This window comes from Microchirus variegatus (assembly GCF_963457635.1).
Source record: "Microchirus variegatus genome assembly, chromosome: 2".
Taxonomy (NCBI): domain Eukaryota; kingdom Metazoa; phylum Chordata; class Actinopteri; order Pleuronectiformes; family Soleidae; genus Microchirus; species Microchirus variegatus.
Window position 1 is genome coordinate 19,120,074 of NC_139803.1, and position 20,012 is coordinate 19,140,085.

The 20,012-nt window shown below is 39.3% G+C and overlaps 1 protein-coding gene across 1 annotated transcript in view; it reads left to right on the plus strand.

The window, feature by feature from the left end:
* Positions 1 to 20,012, plus strand: part of arhgef4 (Rho guanine nucleotide exchange factor (GEF) 4) — a gene marked incomplete at its 5' end in the record, with an annotated part of 137,896 nt that overhangs the window by 60,713 nt on the left and 57,171 nt on the right. The window contains 7 exons of the mRNA XM_083910866.1: positions 1,806 to 1,985; positions 2,142 to 2,342; positions 4,043 to 4,222; positions 5,458 to 5,690; positions 6,892 to 7,021; positions 7,257 to 7,388; positions 12,852 to 13,095. Coding sequence (XP_083766992.1) covers positions 1,806 to 1,985; positions 2,142 to 2,342; positions 4,043 to 4,222; positions 5,458 to 5,690; positions 6,892 to 7,021; positions 7,257 to 7,388; positions 12,852 to 13,095 — 1,300 coding nt within the window. The remainder of the gene's footprint in view (positions 1 to 1,805; positions 1,986 to 2,141; positions 2,343 to 4,042; positions 4,223 to 5,457; positions 5,691 to 6,891; positions 7,022 to 7,256; positions 7,389 to 12,851; positions 13,096 to 20,012) is intronic.

The following is a 20,012-nucleotide window of genomic DNA, read 5'->3' on the forward strand; positions in this document are numbered from 1 at the left end:
CTACTGACGTACATTAACATAAAGCCTTGGCAACAGAAGCCAACTTTATGTTGCTGCTGAGTCTCTTTTTCTGTGATAGCTCATTTTATATTGTAATATAGCCTTCATGCGTTCTTCTTACAAGCCAGGTGATAATAAAATAAGTTCTTACCTTTGAGCAATGTCGAAGTAGATGAACATTCACTGTCTATGCTCCTCAAATGTCTTGTGGCTAAATGATAGCCTGCTGCATTCAAAAAATGCACACTTTGACAGGAAGTGCTTCTCAATTAAAATTTGCCTGATTACATTAATTTGAATTCACTCAATATTCAGTTTTTTTGGGATTAAGCAAACACAATGCTTATATTTTATTTAACTACAATGGGTGGATTTTATTCCAAATATTTTTATTTGAAATGTAATTAAATATTTGCTTCAAAACCAAAAACACAATTATATTGAATATATTTTACCTGATACATTAATTCAAATCTACATCACCACAGAATCTTTTCTTACAGTGTATCTTTCTCATCTGTACCTGAGTTTTCTAGTTAACCTAGGGAGTGTAAAAGCTGAATGGCACATAGAAAATAAATATAATAACAAGACAAGACAAGAGAAAATAAATACCCAAAGCTGACAGAAAAATCAAACAAACAACAACACAATTATTAATTAATAATCTTAATCTTGAATGTGGAGGGGGTCTGACTTCCTATTTTTTTCTTTGCTTTCCTAACACTTTTATATTGCATTTGAAATATTCAATAACAAAATGGCAGGTCTATCTATGTAATATTACAGAGTGGGAGGATGACATGAGGAACTGGCCTCATATGATATAGGAGGATATTTTAAATTGTGTTCTGCTGTCGCTTGATGTGGAAGGTTGAATACTAGGTTGATGTTCAACAAGAAAAAAAAGGAGACTGGGAGCAGACATAAGTCAAAAGAAGGGAAACTAAAGTCAGCAAATACATTTAGAGTAGAGTACACAAGTATATATCTACCGTCTAAAGTAAAACAAAAAATTACCACAAAAAGAAAAAACTTGAAAACCATGGAAATATAAAATGGAGAGAGATTCATTCATTAATCGTCTATCGTTTTATCCTCCACATGAGGGTCATGGGGCCACTGGTGCCAATCAACTCTCACACATACGGCCAATTTAGAGTGTCCAGATTCATTAAGCCTAAAAGTCTCAGAATCACAGAATCATTAAAATGTCCACATCAGAAAGAACTAAATAAATTGAATTGAATTGAATTTATATTTTTCTCGTCAAATAATTACAATGCAGTGTTTTAGCTATGTCAGATGCTGGAGCAACACATGAGCAACTCTGCGATGGTGGGATCCACTGGGAGCACTTCTGTCATATTTGTGTCACAGTAAATGAGTCATACACATATACACACGTATATATTTTTATATATATATATATATATATATATACGTGTATATATATGCTGTTAATTGCTGTTCAATGTTTAACCATATTGTGTAAAATACCAAGTTGTTATTGAATGGTATTGCTAACAATGTTGTCCATTGTTTTTTCTGATTTCTCAACTATAACGCAGCAACCTTGGGGTGACATCACTCCCAGTTGTGACTTTAGAGTTCCAATGTAAATGGAACGAAGTACAAGCAATTTTAGTGACTGAGAGTTGATATTTTCTGCTGATTTTCAGTTCCACTGTTGCAGAGATGATGATACGTTACTATGGCAATTGCTCTCTATGTCACACTTACGATGTGCTGAAACTAGAAAAAATGTCTCCTGACCTGTGTCGTGTGTGGTGTCTTCTCTGCAGCTGATCAGTGATGGCAGTGTGGTGTACGCCGAGGCACTGTGGGACCATGTCACCATGGACGATCAAGAGCTTGGCTTCAAGGCTGGTGATGTCATTGAAGTAGTAGATGCTACTAACAAGGAGTGGTGGTGGGGTCGTATCATGGACAGTGAAGGCTGGTTTCCTGCCAGCTTTGTGCGGGTAACTGGAGAAGACAAATGCTATATTGCTTTTAATGAGTAGCTGCAGCGATAATATCTGCAATCTATAATATTACAATACTTTACATAAACAGACAGACCTTGAATTTATGGTGAGACAGAGCGATGTCAATGTTAACAGTTGTGTTTCCCCCAGTTGCGTGTGAATCAAGATGAGCCCATGGAGGAGTATCTGGCTCATCTGGAGGAGGTAAACACTGGAGAGCAGGACCAGGCGGATCTGGGCATGATATTTGGACCTGGTTTACCATGCAAAGAGCAGATGAGGACCAATGTCATCAATGAGATCATGAGCACTGAGAGAGACTACATCAAACACCTGAAAGACATCTGTGAGGTCTGCATCAGATCATATTAAAACATTTAATTAATTATCATTGTTAATTCATAAATATCTTTGACTTCTGTCCGAAGCCAATCATGATCAATGATCAAGTAACCAAAGTGCACAATGTAAGCATCTCCCATTCACTACCACAATTTCCTTTATTTAAAGTAGACATATTATACCCTATTTCTACAAGTTAACCTAGTTCCCTGGTGTCCTACCCAGGAAACTACGTCAGCGTCACTGAGGTTCTGGCAGCTAACATCGGTTAGCATATGGAAAAGCGATCATTCACTGAGTCTAGCCGGCACATTCATATATAAAATGTATCCACTGGACACGCAAATCCTCTGAGGCTGGAAGTTTGTTTAGAACTCTTTGCTGCACTGTGGAGCCAAGAACAGAATATTTTGTGGACTTCCACTCTTCCGGATACTATTGCCCTTGTCTGCAGTCTCGCATTTTTCTTGGACAAAGTGTAGCTCTGCGAGACAACAATTCTAGGAATGTCTCATTGTGATGTAGCAATCAGTGTTGTTTTCGTCAACGGTGACAATGACGAAATCTTTTCGTTGACGCCACTTTTTTTCATGACGATAACAAGATGGTGACGAGATAAACATGACTCTTTGATGACGAAAACATGACGAGACTTGTGTGAGTTTTCGTTGACGAGACGAGAATGGACGAAAATGTTAGTGGGTGGTCTGTCAGACATTTGAAACGCATGACATTTCGTTTTTTCGGCCAATCACCTGACGGTCACGGAGAAAGTACATGGCTACTTAATATGCACGTCCCCCGCTACTGCTTCTGCAGTGTGTGTGTGTGTGTGTGTGTGTGTGTGTGTGTGAGTGTGTGCGTGTGTGTTCACCGTTGAATGACGATGGATAAGGAATCCCACAGAGGGACTGAACTGCGGCTGTACTTCTTCTAACCCGACACTTATGTAAGTGGACTCGTTAGAATTTTAAGCTAGCGATCTTTATGCTAACGTGTTAGCAAACAACAAACAGATGGATTATTTAGCGGCAGAAAGAAAGCAGGACATGACAATAACTGGACACAGTAGTTAGTAGTAGTGGCTAAAGTTAGCTTTTGTTGCGCTAACGTCAATTCATTATGTGTGTGTTTCTTTAGCAGCATGTTTAGCCATGTTGACATTCAGGAACGATGTGGTGATCTCTTTGTGTGTAATAATAGCCAATCTGCAAGCTCACAGTGTGTTGAACTTATAGATCTGCTGCTATTTTCACAACTTATGTGCGACACTGCCCAACAACAATCTCCAATACTTATTGACCTAAATAAATTTGTTAAAAGACTATACTTCTTTTTTCGACTAAAACTAGACTAAATCCTTTTTGAGTTTTCATCGACTAAAACTAGACTAAAACCTTTTTGAGATTTCGTCGACTATAACTGGACTAAAACTATCACATATAGAAGTGACTAAAATGTGACTAAAACTAATAAGCATTTTCGTCCAAAAGACTAAGACTAAGACTAAATCTAAGATGGTTGTCAAAAACAACACTGGTAGCAATGAGTGCGGAATTCAACATTCAGCATCAAGGGTTATTGCACAATTGAGAATAACAGATAATCTTCATTATCCACAAAATACATAATAAACTGTTATATTAAGGATTTAGTAGCAACATCTTCAGTTTTGACAGTGTGTGCATGTGTGTGTGTGTTTCCTTCAGGGTTATATCAAACAGTGCCGCAAGAGGACAGACATGTTCACTGAGGAGCAGCTTCGTGTCATCTTTAGTAACATTGAGGAGATCTACCGATTCCAGAGGAAGTTCCTTAAAGGCCTGGAGAAGAAGTTCAACAAGGAGCAGCCACACCTCAGCGAGATTGGCTGCTGCTTCCTTGAACATGTTAGTCAAAGCTGCAGAAAACCTCTGAATGCAGGGCAGCAGCACTATTTCAAATTATATTATTGTAGGAAAGACGCACAGCATTCTGCCATGTCACACTGAGTTGTACAAACTGTAGTAAATCAGTCATGAACGTGTCGGCATTAAATTTCTGTGGTCACAGCTCATAATAATTGCGATACCTCATGCTTGGTTTAATGTACACTCAACAAAAATATAAACACAAGAAGAAAAACTTGTAGTTGTTATTATGTGACAAAACAGAGTAAAAAAAAATCCAAAAATAACAGTACAACTTTATCAATAAAGTGGCTTTAATTTGCGAGCATTAGGATCAATTTCTGCAGGGCTGCTGTAAGATTCACCTCCCGCAGGCGTATGCTGACCAAAATCCGCCTGTTGTGCAGACCAACAGTCTCACCGGCAGTTCTGGTCACTGAGCGGAACCTATCACGGAGGTGCTGGAGCTGCATGTACTAGTCCAGAGTGGTCGTGGTAACATGTGGCTGGCAGGCATGTGCACGTTGTTCCAGTCTCTCTGAAACAAGTCCACAGGCGGCTGACAGTGAAATGATGCACATTCAGTTGTGTTGCAACAGCTGTAGCGCTCAGCCCAGCACTCAGCATGCCAATGGCACGCTCCCTCTTGATTTGTGACATCTGTGGCATATTGACAAGTTACAAAAGTCCACATTTTGGTGTGCCCTTTTATTAACCAGACCACAAGGAGTGTCTGTGTACTGGTCACACAAATCGACAACCACTCTGCCATGTTCCATGACTCTCCTGAGTTGAAATACTGGGTTTGAGCAAAACAAATAATTCCATTAACAAATACATCAATAATCTGAGTAATGTCATAGAATGACATTCTATTGTTGTTCACCATTTCAAGTGTGTGCGTTTATATTTTTGTTGAGTATACAATGAAACTTAATAGAAACGAAGATAGAGCATAGTTATTACACTGCAACACATCCCTGCAATGGACACAATATGAACAGTTCTATCTGTTTACCTGTCTGTCTATCTAATTATACAGTTAAACACGGTGTTTAAAATTTAACATTATACTCATGAAAGAGGAGTAAACTCCATTTGTTTTTGTCATATGTTCCTAATAAATTGACAGTTGAGAGTAAGTTTTAAACCATTTCTGCACAGAATTGTGAGTGCATGTTTTCAAGCGTATGGTAAACTGTCTGCCTTTTAACTTTTTCTTGTACTCTGTGTAGCAAACAGATTTTCAGATCTACTCAGAGTACTGCAACAATCATCCCAACGGCTGCATTCAGCTATCCAAGCTGATGAAAGTGAACAAGTACGTGTTCTTCTTTGAAGCCTGCAGACTGCTCCAGAGGATGATCGACATTTCCTTAGATGGCTTCTTGCTCACTCCAGTTCAGAAGATCTGCAAGTACCCACTGCAGCTGGCCGAGCTGCTCAAATACACCAACCCACAGCACAGGTAACAAAGCCACAGTCTGCAACCTTAACCTTAAGTCCTTCCTTAAAAAAACACTACTTAGTAACGAGATACAGTTAAAAGCTCTAGAAAAAGCTTGTAATTATTAACCAGAAGTAATTCGATTATCAAAGATATTTTTAATACTTATTTATTACATACATTAAATATTCAGTCTTACACATGGAAATCTCAGATTTTCTCAGATATCTGCACAATTTACATGAAATGATAAATAGCACAGAGGTAATACAAAAACATCCACTGATCGTCCACTGCAATAAAACAATTGATCAGTGGGTTTTAACTTTGTGAAGCCATGAATAATTACTTTAATTAAAAGTTCAAAAAAGATTTGAAATGAGACTGACTTAAATGAATGAACTCCTTTTAAAACAAGTGCTCTGCCCTAACATTTGAAACTGTTCCTGTTTTTATTGTTAAAGCCAACATTACCCTCATTTGTATATAAATGGGTAATATAATGAACAATGTCTGCATCAGGAACTGAATCTGAAAACATATATTTTAATTTGCATATATTATGTATAATTTGGTACATTTTATTTAGATTTTATTTTACATAATCTTAAGAATATGTTAGCCTGTGTAGCATGCAGTTATTTCTGTTTGCACATTCGTCTGCACCAAATTCCATGGAGAAAATCATTATTTCTAGCTCACAAGGACAGAGGAGTTGCTAATTTGTTCAATAGTTTTTTCTTTCACTGAGGTTATTCTTAACAAAGTATTTTAAACACCGAACTACTAAGAATACATTTGAGCTCACTGAATGGCAGCAGTGGCTCAACAACTCTTGTCATGTAAAATTGCTGATTTTATTGCTGATCTATGGGCTTTGGTGTGGGAGAGTATACAGTATACAAAGTAATATAAACCTAACTTTCCAGTGGGAAAAGATTGTCTAATGGAGAGATAAAGTGGCAAATGTACTTTTAACAAATCATAGTTTGAACAGTTTTCATTTAACTTCTCAGGTTGATCATTTTGCACAACCAGCCCTTTTCTTCGGCTCCTGCTGTGCGTTCTGTACAGCAGGATATGTTGGTTACGAGTATGTATTCAGATATCTGTAGACTAGATTGGGGCTCTTAATAATCTATATCAGGTTCTAAGTTCACAAAAGGTGCACATACACCCTCATTTGCCCTCTTTACAATTCATGTTCCTCTTTGATATCTAGAGACTACAAAGATGTGGAAGCAGCACTGAATGCCATGAAGAATGTGGCGAGACTGATCAATGATAGGAAACGGCGTCTTGAGAACATTGACAAGATTGCCCAGTGGCAGAGCTCCATAGAGGACTGGGAGGTGAGGCATGAAGCAATCTTTATTTTTATGCCTCTGCACACCTAAGTTGTGAATGAAGGAATTATGTTTTCAGGTTGGACTGTATGTCTGTCCCTTTCTTGCCAATGTTATGTCAAAAGTGTCTGAAGGTAATCGTCTATAGATGTCATTGAGTTAAGTTAATAAGTGCATGTTTTACTGTATGATTCTAGAAGAAAATGTTATGCCTAGCCTGAAACTGTGTGTATGTCTGCAGGGTGACGACGTGCTCAGCAGGAGCTCTGACCTCATCTTTTCAGGGGAGTTGACCAAGTTGTCTCAGCCTCAAGTCAAAAGTCAGCAGAGAATGTTTTTCCTCTTCGACCATCAGATGGTTTTCTGCAAAAAGGTACCACACTGTGTTTCAGACTAGTTGAGTGTGATAACCAGGTTTGAAACTAATGGCTCTTTTACATTATTTTCTCAAAAAAGGATGTGTTAAAACCCCACTCAAACTGAGTAAGACCTGGCGTCCACATGCGTGGACATTACATTTTGGGTTGTCTATACTATAAAACTTAATTCATCATAAAATGTGCCCGATGTCCACATACGCGGACACTTAGACTGCCATCTAGTGGTGTCAGAAGTGTAAAACACTCTACAGGTGAGATGGCTGGGAAACCACCAGAAGGGTCAGATGTCCACTCTCTTCACAAACGTCGCCCTGGTAAAAAAATCCAATGAAATTTCACAGCTGATTCTTGTTCAGATATGCATAAAAAGGGTTGTATATTTGCTATGGCATGCAAATTTGACAGAAGTTTGTAAAAGTAACGATCTACTATGCCGCTAAACATGATGTCCACATATGTGGACAGAGGGACTTAGTTGAAAATATTAATATGTAGCAAAAATGCTAGCAACAAAACATGAGAATGAAAATGTAGCAGATACTGGGGTCAAATTTTGGGGACAACTCAGAGGTAGAAAATTTGTCTGACATCGAAGATCTTGTGAAGGATGTTGACTATAAACCCCCACCACATGAGCCGTGCTGCAGTGAGGAAGACAGTAGTGGGGATGAGGACCCAATGCCACAGCCCACTGAGTGCAGCAGGGGACGAAAATGTCACTGTAGCAAAAATTGTGGTTATCATTCAGACCGTGACAATGCCATATCACAAACTCCCAAATGTTGCCGTCATAATCGGCAGTTTGAGGCTGATGGGCCAGATGGTTGCCCTGAAGAGCTAACACCAGAACCAAACCCTCAAGGACAGTCAAAGAAAGGATGTGTGGCCTTTTCTGGATCGTATTCTGAAAGGCTGCAGGTCTCAGTCTTGACCTGAATGTGTGTCTATTGATGAGGAGATTTTTACAGGAGCCTGTCCATGTCGACAATATCTGCCAACGAAGCCAAAACCAGTAAGCATGAAGAACTTAATTTGTGATACAGCAAATCACAAATTAATTTTGATTAATTTGTGATTAATCACAAATTTAATTTGTGATTAATTTGTGATTAATAAAAAATTAATCTGCTGGACTTTGACATATATCAAGGTGCACATGCACTGCTTGAGCAGGTCGATGAACCAGAGGGTCTGGGTTTGGGAAGCTTGGTCATCGATTGTCTGTCTCAAACTCTGCATCCTGGTACGAAAGTGTACTGCAATCGGTTCTTCACACCCATCCAAGGTGTGGAACAAATGATGAAGAAGTAAAGCAAGTGTACGTGATTGGTACTGTTGTGAAGAATCGGGTCGCTGCAGCAGTGCAGAAACTAGTAACTGACAAAACAATGAAAAAGGCCGGAAGTGGTACCTCAGCAGTTACCACTGGAGATGGAAAAATGTGCGTAGTGAAGTGGCATGACAATGCCACAATGATGTCTGTTCATGCTAAACAGCCAGAAGACACCTGCCAGTGAAACGATATGTGACTATCTCGTGGCCAAGTATTATCTGTGTTCATATACTGTATGTGCTAACATTGCTGTGTTCAGTTTGGAAAAGAGTTTTGCAATTTATTACAGTTATTAAACAATGGTGAGTTTATTGTATCTATGGAAATTCAGACCCAGTGTCCCCATATGTGGACATCATTTTTCTCAAAAACTACATAATGTCAAAAGATGATGCTTAGTTTTTATACTTATCAGGTTCCAATAAGCCCAAATAGCAAAGAGAAATAAACATAATTGACATAATTATAAATAAAAACAAAGTATATTTATGATAATTTTGCTAAATCCTGTTCGATTTGAACCAAACTTCCTTGGACTGATGATAGTCCAAAACCGAAGACATTTATATGAAAATATTAAATTTCAAATACAGCACCCCCTGGTGAAAGCAGACAGAATTACTTTTGGTATTTGAACAAACTTGTCGTAGAGCTTTTGTGCTATCACCTTCCAACTTGGTTAGGTCACTGTGGACGAGTTGAGGATCGAAGGTAATCAAAGGTTTTTTCAAATGTCGCTCGCTGTACGAGATAGGGGGCGCCAAAGTTGGCAAAAATTCTGATTTTGAACAAAATTCTTATAACTTTGCGATGGTTTGATGAGAACCAAACTTGCTATGGTTCATGATTGATAGTTGCTAAAAACAACTATGAAAAAACGGTCAAGTTCGAAAAACAACGCCTCCTGGTGGTGACAGCATTATAAACAAAAACAGAGTATATTTATGATCATAACTTTGCGAATCCTGCTCCGATTTTAATCAAACTTCCTTGGATTGATGATAGTCTGACACTAAAGACATCTATATGAAAATATAACATTTTGAAAACAGCACCCCGTGGTACCAACCGACAGAATTACTATTGGTATTTGAACAAACTTGTCATAGAACTTTTGTGCAAGCACCTTCAAACTTGGGGAGGTCACTGTGGTCCAATCAAGGATCAAACGTTATCAAAGGTTTTTTTCAAATGTCCCATTGCATACGAGATATGGGGCACCAAAGTTGGGAAAAAACGAAACTCTTATAACTTTGCCATGGAAGGTCCAATGTCCTTCCTTGGATTGATGCCCTAAAGAAGTCTATATGGAAATATTCAATTTAAAAAACAGCGCCCCCTGGTTGCTGGACATAACATTACATTTCACACTTCTCTATGCTGCTATAACAGGGATTGTTGTGCCCATCTAATACGTGATATGTGAGACCACAGACCCGCCCTGGACATGTCAGCTAAAGACGACCTCTGGACAGGAGGTGAAACTGCAGAAACAGGAAGTGGAATGTAACTTTGCCGTGCATTGCCTGATCTCCACGTAACATGATATGTGAGTCAAGGGAACTTCCCTTAACGCGTTAATGGACATGCCTTTGACCCAACAGGAAGTCAGCCATTTTAAAAAGGAATTGCCCTCTAACTTTACGGTACATTGAACAATCTGCACGGAACTTGAAATGTGAGACCAGGGACCTATCCTGAACATGCAAAAGATGACCTCCCAACAGAAAGTGTAACGCACTATACAGGAAGTAAAACATTACTTTGCCTCCACAGCCCAACATCCGCATGGACAGCGCTGATAATACCGACTATCACAAACAGTGACTGGACAAGAGACAAGCACAGGCTGCAAGTGTAGAGGTGGGCGTTTTAGGAAAAAGTGTGAAAAATTGGAAGTGGGAGGGGCTAAAAACTGATGCAAAAAAGTGCTAGTAGATCATCTCATGTCGGGTTTAACGTACATGAACAAAACTTGATACACACGTTCATGAGGTTGGGCCCTAAATAAAAGTCGGTGACAAGTGCCCTGTGAATCCTACAGGAAGGCCGCCATTTTGGATTGAACACAAAAACGGAGGCGTTTTTGGCAAATTTGCACCAATGGTACAAAATTAAGTCCTAAAATTTTTAGCGATCACCTTCAAACTTGGTGAAGACACTTTGGACCAGTTGAGGAACATAATTAGTAGGAAGTAGTGATGGGATCGGCAGTTCATTTGAGTGGAATAAATCACTAGAATCTGTTCATTAAAATGATTTGTTCAAAAGAATCGTTCACCGAATCATTCAGTGCTTAGCAGGAGCCCAGTGCCCTGCTACGTGACTCACGTCCACCCTGAATGCAGTACGTTCGCGGGTCAGTGAGTGAGTGACAGTGCGAACGAGATTCACGTCCTCAGCCACAGTTCTCCAGTTCTCTGTGTGTCAGTTTGTTCGCGATGTGAATGAGATTCACCTCCTCAGCCACAGTTCAGTCTGTGTCAGTACGTGCACGTGAGTCAGTGAATGACAGCGCGAACGAGATTCACCTCCTCAACCCACAGTTCTCCTGTGTCAGTTCGTTCGCAAAGGAGACTCACATCCTCAGCCACAGTTCTCCAGTTCGTCAGTACGTTCGCCGGTCAGTGAGTGAGTGACTACACTCGCCTGCCCTGACAGACTCCTCCTCTCTCCCAAGTTTTGATATAAAAGTACAGTTTAATTGCAAAACATCATTATAAAATTATTATAATGATGATGATAATCCAAAATAATACTACTTAAATAAAAAGTAAAAGTATAAAAGTGTTATTATTATTATTGTTAGTAGTAGTAGTATTTGTATTATTATAGAGGCACATAGAGGGTAATAATAACCTTTTATCATTTGCTCGTTCCAGTCGCTCCTCCTGATGTCTTCCAACCAAAGATGTCTCCGGTTAGCCTTGAAAGGGGTGAAACTCGGTATCCGGTAAAACTTCAGGCTTTTGTCTTGTTTGTTAAAACGATTAATGCAACTGACAGCACAATAAGACATGTTGTGTTTCTCACAATAGCGCTTTCTGCAAACGACATGCGCAGTAGAGAGAAGGTGACACGCGTGTGACGTAGACTGCCAAGGGGTCTATATGAAAATATTCCATTTTGAAAAAACAACGCACCCTGTTGACAGCAGACAGAATTTCATTGACATTTTTTTTCATGCTGCTCTAACAGGAATTGCTGTATCCACCTGAAACGTCATATGATCTGTCCTGAACATGTCTGTAAAAGATGATCTCCGTACAGGAAGTGGAACGCCCGAAACAGAAAGTAAAGTCCAACACAACCGATCTGAACGAAATTAATATGTGAGACAAGGGAACTTCCCTGAACACGTTTATGGACACGCCTTTGACCAAACAGGAAGTCGGCCATTTTAAAGAGGAAGTGCCCTCTAATTTTGCTGTACATTGACGGATCTGCACGAAACTTAATATGTGAGACCAGACGACTATACAGAAACGGTCAATTTTGAAAACAGCGCCTCCTGGTGGTGACAGAAAACATACGAAAAAAAGTTTCTTAAAAATTTTGGGAATAACTTTTACAGATATCATCATATCCACTCAAAATTTTTCGCTGCCTTGTTTGTCAAGTTTGTGTACTTGAAATAAATCCCTGCAAAGAACTGAAATAACACTTTTGAACTCACTAATTGAGACAGCAGTGAATTAATGACCACTGTGTGCTGTGATGTAAAATTGCTCATTTTCTTTTTGGACTCTGGTGTACTTTTCAGTCACTGCTGATTTTTGTGTCAGCACCTGATATAAAAATACTATAAAAACCTGACCTACACCCCTAATATAGGTAATAAGCTGCCCATCTTAGCAATCTCTAAAATAATACATGGAAAATCAGACTGGTAATACATAGTTACAGAACAGTAACTGCATTGACATCTCTCTTGTAAATAAATAATACATATAAAAATAGACAATATATGTTTTCTAACCAGTAAACCAGCAAATGAATCTCAAATGTTGGATTTGAATGAATTATAACTGAATTATAATGGGTATATATTTAATGTTGCTTTCTCTCATTTGTTGAACTATATCGAAGGACTCTTGGGTGAATTTTGTGTTCATTAATTCAGGACCTCCTGCGCCGGGACATGCTGTACTACAAGGGACGTATGGACATGGACCACATTGAGGTGATTGATGTAGAGGACGGCAAGGAGAAGGACTTTAACATCAGTGTGAAGAATGCTCTGAAGCTGCGGTCACCGGCTGGTGATGAAGTCCACCTCCTCTGTGCTAAGAAGCCTGAGCAGAAGCAGCGCTGGTTTAAAGCCTTTGATGATGAGAGAAGGCGAGTCCAGCATGACCATGATACAGGTCAGACATATTTAATAGATGGAATTCATTATATACCACTTACAATAATGCACAAATACATTTTACATAGGTTAAATAGAAATAGAATAGAATAGAATAGAAATACGTTGACATTATCCTTCATCTTCCTCATCATTTCTCTACTCTCTAACCTCTTGCCTTGCTTCTACTTCTGCAAACCACCAACCTGCCACTAATGTAGTCCTCTCAAAATGTCCCTCTCTTCATAACTGATTAAATTCTCTGTCCAAACACAGGGAGATAGCGTAAATAGTGTATGTAAGTCTCCATTCCTGAAACACAAAGTGTCTCATCGCAGACAAATGTCATACTAGCGAGGACCTCAACCTCCATTTCTACGTTAAAGGTAGATGATTATGTGATTTCGCTACTTCATCATTGATGCAGTACTTCGGGCTGAGATCCTATCCACGAGTAACTCTGTATAATCTTTTCCTCTACCAGAGGTGAGGAGGAAAGGAGGGTGAACAGAAAGATAAAGAGAATAACAATATTAATGGAAAAAAATGGGCTACACGATTGTTGTAGTGGTTAGCATTCTTGCTGTTGCCGTGCAAGGGCCTTTCTGCATGGAGTTTGCATGTTCTCCCCGTGTCTGCGTGGGTTTTCTCTGGGTTATCCTGCTTCCTCCCACAGTCCAAAAACATGCAATATGGGGATTAGGCAAAATCGAGTGTGAGACTGAATGGTTGAATGGTTGTTTGTCTCTATATATGGCCATGCAATGGACTGGTCGTACAGGGTGTACGACCAACCTATGTCAGCTGAGATTGAGACGGCACTCCCTGGGACCCTCCTGTGGAGGATAAAGCAGTAGAAAATGGATGGATGGATGAAAACAAAGGTGTGTTATAGTGGAGCAAGCAGAAATGGAGGATGAAACAGAAACCAAACCAAGACAACAACAATATAGAAATTAAAGCAGAGAGAACACTGTTTCAAATAAGGGGTCATTTTTTTGTGAGTGTAGAAATTACAAATCTTCATAGAGTGCCATGGGTGCCAATTGCTGTATCAAGAACCTCATTATGGTCCTTAATCTCATGGCCTCTCTTGGCACCAGGCACAGTCTCATCCTGAGCCATCGCTCTTGGCACGGTTTTCTTTGTTCTTTTCTGGGGCAGTGCAGACTCCACTTTAATATCTGTCTCATCCTGGGCTATTTTTTCATTTGTCCATTTCACAACACTATTAGCAGCATCCTTGACAGTCTGGAAAGCTCTCACTATCCCTTTGATTGCATCTTGTAATGGCCATCCTATGGGAAGATAGGATGTCCATCCGTCCAGTACTTTGACAGTGGAGATGTAAGCTCAAATATCCAGGGGAATAACTGAGCTGTTAGAATGTTTTCATACTTAAATAAGCCCTCTTTGTATCCTCAGGCTTTGGTCTGTACATTTCCTTTTGTTGTCTTTTGTTCCATATCAACGTAAAGAGAGGCCGTTTCTCAATATCCAATACTACAATACTACCGTACTTGCGTACTTGTGTACTCTCGTACTTGTGAACACATCATCAGCTTCAGTCCGTTCTGCTCCAATTCTTAAGTATGCGAGCAGCGAGTACAGTTCTCCGCTCGTTTTACCAAGTATGCATTGGGTGGTGACTTTTTCTGTGTCCCGGGACACCGTTTTAAAATCATTTGAGGTGAGAAATTAGTCATTTGGAATCCAAATGTGTGGTTTGTGTATTAAGATATGACGTATTTATAGTTTGGCAGTGACATTGTTGAAGTCGATCAGCTCCGCCTCTGTGGATGCTCGGTGTGCACTGTGCCCGGCACAGAGCAGCGTTACCTCGGCATGTCCTGATGAAATGATCCGCTGGCTCAGACGGCTCCGTCATTACATACTTGGTGATCAATAGATTTGTTGTTGACGTGTTATTTTGTTTTTAATGCAAACACTTTTACCTGACAGTTTGAAAGTTTGTATATTATTAATATGTTATTTATTTTAACTTTGAATTTTAGATTTATATTAAAGTTGCACTGTCATAGCGACTTTAATATAAATCTCAAATTCATATATATTATTATATATATATATTAATCTACACTGTTGTAATATATCTATTTTCCCCATGGTACTCTATATTTTAATAAAAATAAATTAATAAATTAAGTAAAATATATCAAATGTAAAAATAATAACAATATATGCATTTATTATTATTTGGCATCGTAGAGTGAGCATTGTTGCTGAGTGAGCTCTGGTGGCTTTTGTCAGTTTATATTTCTACTCAACATGTTTGAATGGTGAAAAGTGTTGAATTTTAAATGGAAGTATTTTAACATCAGCCTGAACAGTTATTTTTCAAAAGCTTCGGACATGTGACTTTAAAATACACATGATCAATTAAAATACCTCTAAGGGCCTGATTTACTGAGGCTTTGCACATTCAAAAATGTGCGCAAACTGGATTGTACACGCAAATTTGCGTTCATGCTGATCTACTAACAGGGCACAACTATGATTGCGTCTCTCAGATGGGCAAAATATCAGTCGCAACCCATTTAGCAGTCTTGCCTTAATGCATATGCAATGTGGGGTGTTTACAAACAATTTTATTTATCAAACCTGAATCTGATTGCGGTGCTTATTTGTGCGTCTATAATTAGCATGTTTGAAAGGCAGGTCTTAACTGGCACAGCTGTGCGCAAAAATGGCTGTGGTTACGCTGAAGCATAATACTCTGAGAAATCCACAAACAAAAATACTTTTTCTATATCAGGAAATTATGTTTTTCCAGAGCATGTTCAACTATGCGTTCAAAGATGATGCACATTCATTTCTTATTTGATATATCTGAATAAATTAAATATAGATATCCAGAGGAGAAATGCATGTTTGTACTGGCTTACCTTGGTCTGCAGTTTGTGGTTCAAGGAGGGGTCGTACCTGTGTTCCTTTATAAAAAAAAGAAGAAAAAAAAAAGAAAACGTGCGTGGCGGCAATCTAAGTAGGTCACCCACAAAATGCAAACCAGCAGCAGGCGCAACCTTTAGGCTTCCGCACGCAATTTAGCGCTGTCTATTTGGGATCTTAGTAAATCAGGCCCTAAGCCCCTTATTTAATATTTATTTTTTTATTTATTATTTCAGGACAATGCACATTAATGAACATATGTGTCCAGCCATGGCAAAAGCGTTCACAAGTCTACTTCGGGACATTTGGAGTTATTTACAGATTCCGATTTCTAAGCTTTCCAACAATGTCAAATTCTGATCATTTTTGAAGAAGATGTGGCCATTCGAATGTAGGCACTCCTCAAACTGCTTTAGGGAGAATTTTAGCCTCAAAGATTTACACCTTCTTGGAGCCAAGAGACAGAATCATCACATTTACATAGCACAACCCCCTCCTGGTCTAAGCTGTCAGTGAAACCACACCCTGCTCTGTATGAGCACAGATACTATTGTTGTGAGCTACACTGATACACAGAACAATATATATACACAATACATGAAAAAACTGGACATAATATCCTCTTAAGATCTGAAATGAAATAACCTAAAAAAAATGGGGGTGGGGGGTGTGGCTTATTCATTTGTGTAGTCATACAGTGGTATGCAAAACCCTGTAAATCTTCATGATTTTCCTTTATAAATCATTGGTTGTTTGAATAAGAAATTTCAGTTAAATATATCATATAGGAGACAAACACAGTGATAATTGAGACGTGAAATAAAGTTTATATGATTTACAGAAAGTGTGCAAGAATTATTTAAAGAAAATTTAGGATTTATAAAGGAAAATCATGAACATTTACAGGGGTGCCACTACCATACCACGCATACCACTATAACAAGAAAAAACGTCCCCGTTTTTTCTTGTTATTGTTTAAAAAAAAAAAAAAAAACGTCCCTGTATGTGACTGAACACTAACATTACGTATTTAAAAACTCACCCATAAAACTATAGCACGGTGCTGGCGTCATTTATAAAAAAAGCAGATAGGGTATATTTCTATAAAATGTTGCAATAATGGTACGAGAGAGGTTTTTTATCTAGAGTTTTAAGTGACTTTTTGTACAGAAGCTCTACTGGCTTAAGGATAGTAGAACCTGACATAGACCAGCTGGTGATGCAATAGCTGAGATGAGAAAAAATCATTGCATGCAAAAACATTAAGGCAGCTGCATCTGACAAAGATCCTCTAATTTGTTTATTAAAGCCAGCTGAACACTGAATAATCCTACACCTGTAACAAACAAATATGTACAGTTCCTCATCATCCTCATCTAACCACTAACAAACCATGAGGACTTCAAAATACACATGATGAATTAAAGTACCTCTCCAAGCCAAGCAAAACCAGGTGACCACATGATCTGTCACCTGAAACAAACCAATAATTACAGCTCATAATCCTCATCCCTATCTACAGACATCAAAGAACACAAAATAAACTGCGAGGACAACTATGGAATGTATAACCATCTATATTTAGTGTTCGGGCTGGTGGACCAGCTGGTAGCCATGTCTGTAACAGCAATACAGTTAAGCTGCAAATGCTGTGTACATGTTGCCGAATCTGCAAGGTGAAGGGTTAAATTGTGGGCATTCATCAAGAACACAGTGAATCTGTGTGTAACGAATACGTTGTCTGAAGTCGTGAAGAAGCTTTTTTTAAACACTGTTAAAAAGTAAAATGTTTTGATAATGAGTAGCAGTGCATCCACTGAATATGTCACTTCCGGGTAATGGCCAATCACAAGACAGTTGGGAAGGCTCTACTCTGGCTGGCCAATCACAACACACTGCCTTCTGTGGGTGAGATTTATGTCTGAAATATCGCGGCTCAGGACAGCGTCAGAAAAGACGGCTCGTTTACAGCAGCTAGGAGGTTTTTGACCATAAAATAAAAGTTAATGTATGTAAGTAGACCTCCATAACTAACTGTTACAACCCGACTGTGTCTAGGGTTCCTGGTTGTAACACGTATGTTTGTCCGTGCTCAAAAGAGGAAGCAGGAAACCAACAGGAAGATTTAACAATGTTTAATCTTAACAAGAAGTAATTCATGAAAAACAAAAGTAATGGTTCCTTCCTCGACTGAAGGAAAACCCAGAGTCTGGTCACACCGTTGAACCCAGATCCAGATCGCCGCACGAGCCACCGCACGCACTCAGCCACCTGCAGAGTGCCCGCTCAGGAATCAGAGAGAGCTCGAGCTGTTCTTCTTCCCCCTTTTTATACCCAGCTGCCTGGAGTCAACAGTAATTAGCTCTGAGCACAGGTGAGGAAGGGAGGTACCTGCTCAGAGGGGGAAGAAAAGGAGGGGGGTAATGACAACAGAAACTGGCACATAACACTAACATATATGTGCAACAGGACCACTCTATGTGAGCTTTAAGAGGAAAGCGACTAGACTCTGATCTCAGTGCCACAAACTCCATTAACAAGACCATCCATCACGTCAATGTTTTTAAACAACATTACCTGCGCATGCTTGCCGAACAACAATTAATTCGAAGACCTATTCAAAGCCAATCCGTCACTTCTGCTTAGGATGTTGGATTTCTTTTCCAAATGTGCAACCTTTTCACTAGTGACCGCCAAATCTGGTATGTTTTCGGTTTGGTTTTCTTCCACAACCTGTCTGCTCTCTGTCCGTTCCTCATTGCTCTCAGCTCGCTCGATCTCTTGCTCTGGGCACAGTTGGGCCCAGGCATCTTCAAACTCATCCCTGAGGTATATGTTTTTCTGAATATAAGTCAATTCTGCCGAGTTAATCTTCTACAAGCTGCCTCTGTTTTGGTCAACCACCAATTTGACAGACTGCATAGACCCATCACTCAACCTGACAAATAGTCAGATTTTTGGTCTCAGAAACGCGCATATAACGAACAACTGCTTGATGTGTTCATGTTCTTTTAGCTAAAGTACTATCTTTAAGCTAAGAACCACAATTGTTGGTCAATCTAATTGGGTTCTTCGATTTTTGCTCAGAATTCGATATTATGAAGCAAACATTGCTATTCACATGTTGTTAAATGTGCTGTCGTTTGGTTTAGTCTTGTAGCGCTCAACCAAACTATTCATCCACATGTTTGAAGTAGAAAGTTGATTTGCAGTTGCCTTTTCCCTCAACCGACTTATAGGCAGACTATTTTCACATTTTTTGTTTTTGCCCCTGTTGGGACAAACAACATTCCTAGAATTTTCCCTGAGATGCTTGTTTGTTAATCTATAAACTGCTTGCATGTCTTGGAATGCCTCTTTGAAAGCTGCACAGATGTCACAATGTCAAGTAAAATGTCTTCTTCTTGTGAAGAAGTTCACATATATACTTCTCCATGAATTGAACTACCACTTCATCTGTGTTTCCATCAAAAACAAGCAATGAACATGAGGCGAACCTCGCTGCTGAAATTCCACTCGGTAAAAGAAGTCGATCATTTTACCGATTGGATGCGATGGAGACTTGAGAACCTCGTTCAGAAAAACATACCAGGGGAAATCACAATCCTGGCAGCAGTGACAGGATTACATCGGAGCAGGTCACAAATCTGTCTGCCCACTCCAAACTTTCCACTGTCTGAGTTCTCCCTTCCTGCTTCGAAATACTGTGCAGAAGATTAGTCCACCGTAGATCAGAAGAAGAAAACGAACAGAACCACGTAGGAATACCCCAGACGAACACAAGCCATCAAGTCACGATGTACCTTGGGGTACCACTGTACGGGGTACCTCTAGTCGGTTTGAGAAAACGATACCCTTCGTCAAACAGTAACAGCTTCTTCAAAGATTCTTCATCTTTCAACAAGCTTTTGCTCATCCTTCATGTCGCACGGCCTCCTTTCCCTTCAATTGCCACACTGGATACAACCTGTTCAATCTCCGACATATACTGGCTAAAAAAGATGTATTCTACATTCTGAGCAAACC